This window comes from Pocillopora damicornis, chromosome 5 (genome assembly GCF_964200805.1).
Source record: "Pocillopora damicornis chromosome 5, jaPocDami1.2, whole genome shotgun sequence".
NCBI lineage: Eukaryota > Metazoa > Cnidaria > Anthozoa > Scleractinia > Pocilloporidae > Pocillopora > Pocillopora damicornis.
This window is the reverse complement of record NC_142674.1, coordinates 1,669,790-1,681,183: the sequence shown is the minus strand read 5'-3', so window position 1 is coordinate 1,681,183 and position 11,394 is coordinate 1,669,790. Positions and strand designations below refer to the sequence as shown.

Sequence of the window (11,394 nt, the reverse complement as noted above, 5' to 3'; positions counted from 1 at the left end):
TTGCCCTCAAGTTCGGCAATCTGTGTCTCCATGATTTCCAACGCTGTCCTGGCAGGGTCGCCACTGTGTCGAAAACGTGCAAAAGCTAGCGTACTCACGATTTATTTCTTGGTTCGATTTTGCTATTACACTCCAATTAACTCTCTCTCACAACTCTCACAAAAAAACACATCACGTCTCCTTGTAAGCACGTGGAACAGCACCATATATGGGGCGATAAGACACGTGCTGCATACATGCGGTTTGGTTATGTAATAGATAAACGAAATCACTTATGTTTAAGATTAATAAATGTAACGTACAGTTTCCAACAAGGGGACAGTTGGAAGGCTTTTGTCCCTACCATAAGGTGTTCCTTGTCAGAAGAGAGATGTTTCTCCCAAGCAAGCTAGGGTTGATAAATTGATTGATCATCGAATTAGAGCGTTACCATTTACTATCTTTTTGCCCAATTTTGTCATGATTTGACTTCCTTAATTTTTTCGTTTCAGGATGAAACTTCAGCAGTAAAAAAGCAACAACACTAACGTTGACCATTCTGATCGGCGGATCTTGTGGGGCTGGCTAAAGAACTGATGATGTATTCTAAAAGAAATTACCGTAATGTGACATGTACAATGATTATTACCTTCCAGTTTTCGTATTTTTGTTTTCTTTGAAAACACTTCAAGACACTGCATTGTGATATCAGTCTAAGTGGGCTTCAAAGTATGGTGAACATACCACATAGTTTCTTTCTTTTTGATACTTTGATTAAGAACTCTTTTCTTGTTGTAGAAATCTAGATGACAGTCTGCCAAAGAAGAGTTACCTGGAAATTATCATAGCATAGACGCATACATGCATGTTCAATTGTGCTCTTTTCATTAACAAATGGTGCAACACTTTTATCATTGTAAATAGGACTATTGTAGAAGGCACGGTGGCCAAATCGTGAGCGTGCCGAAGTTTGGCTTGAGAGGCCTGGGGTAAAGACCTGGCTGGGTCATTCCGTTGTTTTTTTTAAGAACATACTTTCACACTGCCTGTTTCAAGGGAATATTACGGTACTTTGTGAAATTACAATAGCTCTTGATTTCACCTTTTAAAACTTAGACACATTTATTGAATGCTGATTGGCTGCGAAAGGGGCCATTTTTCATTAAGTTTGGTAATTGCCCTGGGCAAAAGTCCATAAAATTGATTGTTTCTCGTGTTGCTTATCAACAGTAAAATAATTGTCTTGTTTCTGTCTGTCTCTAAAAGCAATATTATTTGCAAACATTATTTAGCGGGACTGGTTTCATTGCTTTAGCTTTCAGCTGATTGGCAGGTTTTACAGTTCATTAAGGCTAACTGAAAACTGAACTGGCTTCCTGAAATTGCAAACCAGCGCACGTTTTTGACCTTCTTTATTACCTTAAAAAAAAATGTGCCCTTTAAAATTTAAACGAGGTAGTATTTGCATGTTTCCTCACAAAAATTAAGGATTTATATAAGTGCTTTCAGGAAACCTAATACTTTTTTTTTTCAAGAGACTAAGCAACTGCGATTGTAACTAAGGGAGAAAGTTTTTCAAGAAACTGTGGTGCTGCGTCAGTGGGAGAGAATAACAGCATAATTTTGAGGAAAGAGAAAGAGGAAACAACAGAGCATCAATAGCGTTGAACCTCAAAATAAAGAAATAAAAATGTTGGAGCTTGATCCATGATTAACTACTAAACACAAGCTTCTAATTTGGTCACTTTTTCCAGAAAATTAACAGGATGTAGTTGCTAAGATATCTTTCTTTCTACCAGCTATGATGGCAAAAATTGTTCAAACTTGGCAAAGCTGCTCTTTCTGAATTTACCTCAGGGAGTCTCCACCTAGGTCTGAGATGTTTGAAGGTCAATTAGTGCTAACCCAAGGTTAAATTTTCATCAAAGTTTCTTTATTCCTATATTCAAAAGCCTCTTTAGGATAATTTTCTCTATTCTTTGTAGAGAATCCAATAATCACATTCTAGACAAATGAATTATACTGAATTTTCTTTTAAAGCTTTCAGATCTGTATTCAGATTTCACATTAATCCTGGGTAATCTAAACCCAGCTTTGAACAATCTGGCTCTGGGTTATAAATGGTTGCCAGCAAACTTTCAGGAAATCTGGACAAAAAGCTAGGGTCCTCTTGGTTAATTACCCAGCTTCCCATAAAAGAAAGTTAAGAAAGATCCAAATTATATCTTACATGAAAAACATATTATAGCTGCTGCATCAAATCATTTAGTTCCTTATTTTAATAATCTTCCATCACAACAGCTAGTTGTAATCACCTGCATGTGTTGTCACCTTTGCCAGAATGAAAATGGTGCAAACTTGAACTCACAAGTCAGCTTTCCCTTTAAAACAAAACTTCAAGATTATTTCTGATACATTAACCCTTTAACTCCCAAGATCTAATTGTTAATTCTCCCTTCTAGCTTCGACTCATTCCCTTGTAAATTAGTCACAAGAATTTGGTGATAGATCAAGATAATAACTTCTACCCGTCTAAGTTTGAGTATTTTCATTACCTGCTTGCTTAATAATGTATGGATATTATAGGGAGAAGTTACATGTATATCACTTCTGGGAGTTTAAGGGTTAAAAAGAAAGAATAAACAAAACATCATACAGTGCATTATAATTCATTGATATAATAATAAATCCAGTATATTTGGTGGATATATTGCTGACTCTATCATTAATTTCCTATTAAAAGTTCTTCAATCTGGTTTTAATTTCATTACCTTGAATCATGTTGAAATTTTTGTGTCTGGTACTAAACAAAAGTCAAAGTCAACAAATGATCACATTCAAAAAATACACTAAAAACCAAACTAACACAATATCTAAGATAAACATCTTCTAAACTGCTTATTATTCAAAAGAACTTTTACTAAGCATTCTACATACTAGCTGTACTGTTAAAAGTACATTATTGTATAATGGCTTATAAAATTATACTATTAGCCTTTCACTAAACTCTTGCTGTCTCTGTGATTCTCTCGGCCCATATCTAACACTGAGTCCAAGCAAAACTGATTTGGCATTCTTATTCTAAACTGAAATGATGAACAAAAGGAAATATTGAACATGAAAGTCCTCCCTTGACATTCCTTTCTTTGTGTCCAGTACTAACAATCAATGAACATGTTTCTATAAATATTGCATTCCTGTGAAGTCAGCAATGAATAGCGAATCAAAGAGCAAATTGGCAACTTTGTATCATTTTGAACACATCAACCTGACTGTCACAAACCTTGACATTGATTTTCAATTACTTATTTCAATTTGAAACACAAAGCCACAAAGAAAACAATAATATTTTATTCAAGGGATCCAAATTTTTTGAAAGGGCAAAGTCCCAGGTGGGAATTGTTTACCCTTCGGCTTTGGCCTTTGAAACTTCTGGAGATTTTCATGTGTACAAGTTCCATTACATAATCTTGTAAGAATACACAGCACATGTAATTTTGGTGTTCCTCTGAGCCCCTGGCTTGACTAACTACCCCTAAATACAAAACTGTAAAATGTAGTAAAAGAGGAACTTACCATTAATACTAACAGTAAAACTAAATAATAGTACCTCAATATCAACCAAAACAGACACACTTAACAAGGCTGTGCTCTAAGGAAAATTTCAGGGAGCCCTTCGGGCTCCCAAGCGTTTTAGCTTGGGTGCCCAGGCCTAAAAGATGGTCGCCCAAATCAAAATTTCGGGGAGCCCAAAGGGCTCCCAAACATTTTAGCTGAGGTGCCCGGGCCTCCTAGTTGGTCGCCCAAATTAATAAATCAGTCAGTGATGCAGCATTATACAAACAATCACCATTTCCAGTTGTTTTCACTGCCTTGTACTTTTTCTCTGCAGACTCAGGAAGATCTTCAGGAATCAATGCATTTGCCATTTCATCTTCTTTAAGGCCCACGTGGGCATTGCATCCCAGCTTGCGAATAAATTCCTTTTGCTTTTCGTACTTTTTTTCCAGGGTATACAAAAAGCGTTTAAGCTGATCGTCTTCCGAGTCACTATTCCCCTTTATGTGGGAGTCCAAGAGTTTAAACAAGGCAGCAAGATCTTCATCCATCTTTTCTTCAACAAAACATTGCCGCTATACTGCTCTGCTGATCAGCGAACTCGCTAATTTTTAGCCAAAGCGTGCGAAAAAAAAACCCGCATGTTGTCATATGAAACCCATCAAAGTTTTCGCGCCATGAGAAACAAGGGCAAGCTGCCGAATTTTTCATGTTTTTTTTAATGAAAAGTAAGATTAAGGTCTGTTTAGGTAATTTTTATTAAAATGTTTCGGTCAAAAATAAGAAAACTATTCTTTTTACTAATCATTTAGATTCCCGTGTTCATTTAGCGATTTATTAATCATCGACCGTACTTTACGCCTGTCAGAGCAGAAGTAACAATTGCTTTTCAAAAACTAACTAACGAGCCATCCTAATTTAAAGGAAAAGTATAATACTATTTGGAAAAGCGGTTAAAATCGAAAACTGTGCAGCTTGTCACGATCAAAGTCGATGATTATGTTACACGTAAATTCACGTGGAACGACCTTTGAATATCGACGCGCGCCCGATTGAACAACATTTTCTTTTTTTCTTTTGACTGTAAATCAAGAAACCAACACCAGCCAGTCGCCCGGCCGGGCTACCAAGAAAATATTTTCAGTCGCACGAGGCCAAATGTTAGTCGCCTCAGGCGACCGGGCGCCGTTAGAGCACAGCCTTGCTTAATTACACCATTTACTTAAATGTTAAAGTGACTATCATACTAAGCTAGTTGATCTGATCTCCGACTTAAAGCAGTCCATTCAGAATTTTATGCATTACCAAATTAATTCCTTGGAGTCTGAATAATATCTTTGCAATAAGAATTGTTTCCTCAGACTACTTTTTCACACAGGCGACACAAATATCTGTTTTAAGTTTTCAGTACCTAGTGCTTTGTACAGATGACCACCTTCAAGAAACTTCTCCTTCATATTTCATGTTTTCTATGAACTACTTTAATTTATCTGTTGCTAGGGTCAACTTACACATCGGTCGAAGTTCGCCTGTTTTCCGGCCATCTCTTCGTAAACCATCTTCACTAATCTGAAGTAAGAGACAAAATCATTCAACCAAGGTACACAACGCAAGTTGAAAAAGAAGAGGATTCTATTCCTTTAGTACCAGAGGTTTATCGAATGCTTTTTATACCGTAAAAATGTCTGGTTGGGTGACTTCAGGTCCTGCAATTCTCCTGTTGTTAACTGGCATCGTGCTGCAAAGACAGAGACAATTTTTGCTAGGCGTTCCAATCTCAACGCGAAGGACTGGGCCTGAAGGGTAGTTGGAGAGGGAAGGGTGAGAAGCAATTCTTGGCAATAAAATCAGCAGCAAAACAAAATAAAAAGAAACCGGGACAGCTTTACTTTGATTATCAATTACTCCCTCTGTTTAAGGACATTTTACAGAACATCGTATCTTAGGTTAAGGTGGTACAACCCTCAAAAAATCAACATTTTTTCATATGTTGTTTTACAAAAAGTTATCTATGTCACCTGAAATGACACATGGAGACAACTATATTTTTGCAGTTTTTGACTTGATATTTTATTATTGCTGCTGAGAATTAGCAAATGATGCCTCCCAGTAGGCACCCGAACAAGAACAGTCATATCTCTTAAACATTAGATTAAAAATTCACAAAATTTTTAGACAATGATCTTCACATGCACCTGCATGCAATGAACTACCAAAACACCTCTCAGTCATATAGAATGGAAAATATTAAAGAAAACACAACAACTTTCAGGAATTGATAAGATAAGCAATCTCATTTTGGTCATTTAACAACAAAAGATGCACCTAAGTACATGTTTCTAGTTCATTGCATGCAAAAATATACAGAGATCTCTCACTCCAAAAATGAGAAGAATTGAATAAAACCCTGGAAAGTTATCTTTGTTAGAGTGTCGGTAGTTTCACAAAATTCAAAATTGAGAGAAAACTGGTTTAAAGTTTCTAAACTGATTTTTTCAAGACTTAAACACAGTTTCCATGAATTAAACTGTTCAAAACTGACCAAGGCCATAGATGACACCTTTAGTTTGCTTATTATGATCATCTTTTCGTTTTTTAAGGTCCCTAATCACTTTGTATCGCTTCTTGGTAGTAGCTTTGCTTTTATGTTGTGCAATATTAACTCTAAGCTGGTCTTGGAGTCTGAAACCCATCCTTGGTATATTTTCCAGGAGGAATACCAAGGGCTTGGAAAAGCTTAATTATACTAATTGAACCAATATTAAAATAAGAAACAGCATCATAAAGTCCTAATTCCAATGTCTCTCTTCCAACATAAATTTCTTTTGGAATCCTTTGCCATGTAAGCATCTTGCCATGTAAGCACTTCTGCAGCAAGTTGTTCTCACTAAGTCGAATATATTCAGGCTTTAGCTTGGCAATAACAGGTAAAGAAAGGCCAGGTCCATGCTTAAAGAGATTTTTATGGTTGGCTTTGTCCTTTTGATACTTGCACCAACTTGCATTACCTGTTGGGCAGTGGTCATGAAGTGGGCATGCCTCACTTGAGGCACAATGCATGAGGCTAGCATGGATAGCTTTCTTCATTCCAGCCAAATTTCCAACATTGAACCTTATGGCAATGCCATAATAGTTCTGCAGTTTATCGATTTGATTGTCTGTGAGTTTCCCTTTGCCTCCAAGGCCTGGATTGTCACGCTTTAATTTGCGAAGTGCAGTTCCAACCCTCTTCTGCACGTGACTGATGCATTCTTTCTTTTCCACTAAAATTCCAGCATCTTGATAAATATTCTTTATCCTGGAAAAACTCTTGCTGTCCCCATCCCCATAAAATTCAGTGTACCTGAGATTGTGCAGCTCAACAGACCTTTGATATAGTTGATTGAAGCTTTCGATACGAAGCCGAAGATTCCTTCGCTTCGCTTTGATCATGTGAAATGCCATCTGTGGATTCACGTATCCCACTCGAAGTGCTTTCGACAGCAATCGACTCTTCTTCGTTAATTCTTGAACTATTTGTAAAGCGATTTCCATAAAATTTACGCTTCTTACGTCTCTGAGACAAAAATTTCGCCATTTTGATGATTGAAGCTCTCTCACTTGCGAAAATTCCAAACTAAATGATTGATAATAACGGCCGTTCACCGAAACATATCAAAACGAGGCTGAAAGTCATTGTTGGGCCCCAGTCTCCCAATAGATTACTCAAGATGCAATCAGTTTGCTTTGGCCTGGGTGGAAATCGCACTTTTAGGCCCTAAAAGGACGCATTTAAAAATACGTTTCCATGGCAACGGAACAACAGTGCCTTAGAAATTGCATTTTATTACTATTTTATTACAAATTATTCGCAAAAAGACATTTGGGACGATTAAACAAAAGCCTTTAGAGGTGAAATCAAATGAGAAAAAAATGGACTCATTTTCAACAAAAATTGCGTTTTTTTTGTATCGTACCACCTTAACTTGAAAAGTCATGATCTCCTTAATTCATTGGTAAACGACTTTTGTGACATTTCACCGAGGGACATCTAATAGATTGCAAATAATTTTCAAAGTTAAGTCTTTTAATCACACAAGAACCATAAGGTAATTTATACGGAAAAGAAAATGCCATGTGTCAGACTGGATAAAAGTTCCTGCGTAATTAATTTTCAAAGTTAAGTCTTTTAATCACACAAGAACCATGAGGTAATTTATACGGAAAAGAAAATGCCATTTGTCAGACTGGATAAAAGTTCCTGCGTAATTAATTTTCAAAGTTAAGTCTTTTAATCACACAAGAACCATAAGGTAATTTATACGGAAAAGAAAACGCCATTTGTCAGACTGGATAAAAGTTCCTGCGTAATTAATTTTCAAAGTTAAGTCTTTTAATCACACAAGAACCATGAGGTAATTTATACGGAAAAGAAAATGCCATGTGTCAGACTGGATAAAAGTTCCTGCGTTAACAAAGGATGTGCATCGAGCGATGACCAAGCGAACAGATGACCTGAGGGAAGATTCTACAAGCGTCAGTAATAAACAGCAGCAAGTGCAGGTTGGTGGTGAAAGTTAGAAACTACGAAACGAAATTTACTTTAGAATTGTCACTACTTTATTGTTTTCACTCGTGAAGGAGCTTTCCGAGTTTTCCTTGGGTGACTTCCGCATCAGAGAACTGTTACGTAGGAGCGGATTTGTTTTGCTCTCAAAGTTACTGGGCGAATTGCTTCAGATCTGGGGGATAAGTTTAGGATATCATATTAGGCATGCAATTAATTACACTCAACGCTGATGGAAAGGGGATACACTACAGATAGATTTCTGCGATGAGATGGGAAAGCTTGAGTTATTGCGTATGCATCTTGGCCGATTTAAGTCCCTGCGTTATTCAGTGTTTAAAATCGGTTCTGGTTGAGTTAGTTACCTATTTTTTCGAGTTTACTTCTACTATAGACCTCATTTAAAAAGTTTATGAGAGAAATAAATTGCGTTCATTACAATCCGTGTCGCAAACTTACAAAGCTAATTCGTTAGATCTCGCGGTTACTTCACTGCGTACCAAGGTTCAATCGCTTGACAAAAATTCAAAGAATTCATCGTCTGTGTCTATTTTCATGTGTTTATTTTATGCATTGAGCAAAAGTTTTTTTTTCTCAATTAAGTAGTCGTAAATGTGCGAGGAACTTATATCCGGATAACGTTAAGCACACAAGTTGCATATCATCCGCTTTTTGCCTTGAGTTCATACTTTCTAGATAAAAGCTGCGATGCGGTTTATCGATTTTTAACAAAGAGAGAGAGAAAATAATTACTTCTTCGTTTTTTGCGGTTAATCCTTGACAAAAGCTTACACAAATGAAATTACCGAAAGACGCATTCTCTACAGCATCAGAGACGTACAAAAGGAAAAGTTCTTGTTTTTCGCGTGACTCGCAAAATTATGCGGCTCTTATCCATTGTCATTCAGTATATTTACCAGTTACTCTATTCTCGAATAAAACTAACTGAATGAACTAATTTGAATAAAATGGAAGATAAGATTTTTAGGTTGAGAATGCGACCTATTAATCCCATGAAAATCCGGCTTACATTTCCCCTATTGCACGAACAGGTAAACATATTTACATATCTAGGAAGGCTTTCACTAGTCTCACCCGAATGATCAGGCTACATGATCAAGAATTGTTTTTCTGTTTGAGGAAAATATTAAATACAGTACAGAATGTAAAGAAAAACGTTAGGGAAAGAAGCCACTCTCGTGTCTGCAGTTGGACAGTTGGGCATTTCGTGAACTGCTCACAATGTTTACGTTTGCAAACCGTTCTCATATACTTGTGCAGTCAATAAAAAGTATCTTTTTCGACAAGATAGATGTTCAGAATATTTTTGCTTTTTGCCAGAGAAGGGCTTGTTTATCTGCTAATTCTGCGCGTCCAACAATAATTGGATATTTGGTACTTCTTTTCCCTTCATTGTCAAAAGTAATTAGTATATTTATCACTTCGTTGGGTTAAAATATATTTTTTTGGAATTTTTGAGACTACTTTTTGTCATTTTTTTCATTTCTCGTTTTCTTAATGCTCTCCAGAATGATAATGAATTATAATACAGTTTATGCTCATGGCATGCTACGAAAAATGCTACGAAGTTGTCGAACGTTATTTTCCAATTATTCCATTCCCTGGAGGCCTCGCTTCTATTCGGATCACTTTCAAGGCGCTTAGGACGAAGTACTTTATCCATAGGAACAAGTTATTATACTTCTTTACACGAAGTATTTTAATCACACGGAGTATTTTACTTACGGTTTACAGCAAAGTATCTTCAAGGCTGAAATAAACAAATGCTGCTCAATCACAAGAAAAGAGGTCACAGCTTTTGAGTAACAAAGCGGACACGACGTCCAATTTTGTAACATTCAATGTTCGTTGACTAACTCATTGTGTGATGCGAAGATGATCAGTGAAGAGAACAAATTGTCAAATAATATACTCTGTAGAAATAGAAATTCAAAGAAATGGCAGAGACCTAAAAGTTTTATGATTGACACGTGTGTTTGAATACTGAGATCGAATGACTTTCTGAGATTAGAGAGACTTGTTAATCATATTTGGAGACATGCAGGTCACCTCGTGTTTATGAGGAAACTGTTGAATTTGAGGTAGCATGCACTGGATCAACGTAACTTGTGATCTTTGCAGTATCACGCTGAGGTTTTCAATTAAAAATATAAATGGTATTCGATGGCTTGAAATATATTTTCCCCGTAGTTTGTCTTCGTAATTTGTAAACAAGCGAGACATAGCAAGGGCTACATTTCCGGGAATTGCTTTATAAGGTCACTTGCTTCTACAGAACTACGGTTCCCTAGAGAAATTCTTCAAGCGCACAACGTTGATTTCGCCTTTCTTATATTGATCATCGTACATTTTAGTCGATCACCAAGGGAAAAGCGACGAACCAATAATTTCAAATTGAACTACCATTTGTTACTACTGATATGCGGGTTTCTATACTCGCCCGAAAGTTAAACTAGCTTTGATCATCTATGACCGTTTTCGTTTGATTCCTCTGAGGCATTTTCCACCATAGAACTGTATAGCGGATTTTCAAAGATGCAATTTCTCACCAGTAGAAGAAAAGGCGAAAGGTATCGAGAGAAATTACAATTTTCATTCGCAAAACTCCCATGTAAAATCTTACATAACTGTATGAATATCACGACATTCGTGGATTATCAAACGTGTGCTACTTCTGAGATGAGATTAATTCGTTCTTATTTTTCGTCTGTGTTGTTTTGTATCAAGCTTCAGAGTTGACATATTTCTCCAATTACGAGAAAACAAGTCCCTTTTTTCGTCTGTAACCATCAGGAAAAATTGATGAAAGGCAGAGTGGTCTGACTTATACGGCGTGTGTTTAGAGCTTAGTTGTGGACAAACTTTACCATTTACCAAGGGAGACGTTCATTTCTGGGCTGAAATTATTTTGCTTTTATTCATTTTGGGTTTATGTTTTTATCTATTTAATGTAATTGGAAAATATTGTAAGTCAGTTACAGTTCTTGACAAACGGAAAGTACATTGGAACGTATGTGGACAAATTGGTGCTTAGGATTCGTGGAATCTATCAACCAAATTTCCCAGAATCAGTGCCCAAGACGGAGTGAAAACTGGCTACAGTTGTCCTTGTTGAAGTCGCTTTTAATCAATTTTTTACTTGCGGCTGGATGGCTGCAGTAAATTTCGTTCCGAATCTGATTTATGCATAAAAGACCAAAATTTTTGTCGATAACATGTTGACAGACTTTAGCGCCATACTCGTTTATGCACGGGAATCTGTTTCTTCACCGAGCGCATAAGCATTTTTA

The 11,394-nt window shown here is 36.6% G+C and overlaps 2 protein-coding genes across 2 annotated transcripts in view; one reads left to right on the top strand and one right to left on the bottom strand.

Annotated features, from left to right (window-relative positions):
* Positions 1–2,242: 2,242 nt before the first annotated feature.
* On the bottom strand, positions 2,243–5,769 carry LOC149044683 (uncharacterized). Its single transcript, XM_089207851.1, has 4 exons — positions 5,733–5,769; positions 5,212–5,371; positions 5,049–5,106; positions 2,243–2,360 (listed from the first exon to the last, which is right to left on the bottom strand). The coding sequence occupies exons 1-4, from the start codon at positions 5,767–5,769 to the stop codon at positions 2,307–2,309; spliced, it is 309 nt and encodes a 102-aa protein (XP_089063977.1). The 3' UTR covers positions 2,243–2,306.
* Positions 5,770–7,954: 2,185 nt separating this feature from the next.
* The window catches only part of LOC149044682 (uncharacterized), a 41,942-nt gene continuing 38,502 nt past the window's right edge, over positions 7,955–11,394 (top strand). The window contains exon 1 of the mRNA XM_089207790.1: positions 7,955–8,079. Coding sequence (XP_089063916.1) covers positions 8,011–8,079 — 69 coding nt within the window. The 5' untranslated portion in view covers positions 7,955–8,010. The remainder of the gene's footprint in view (positions 8,080–11,394) is intronic.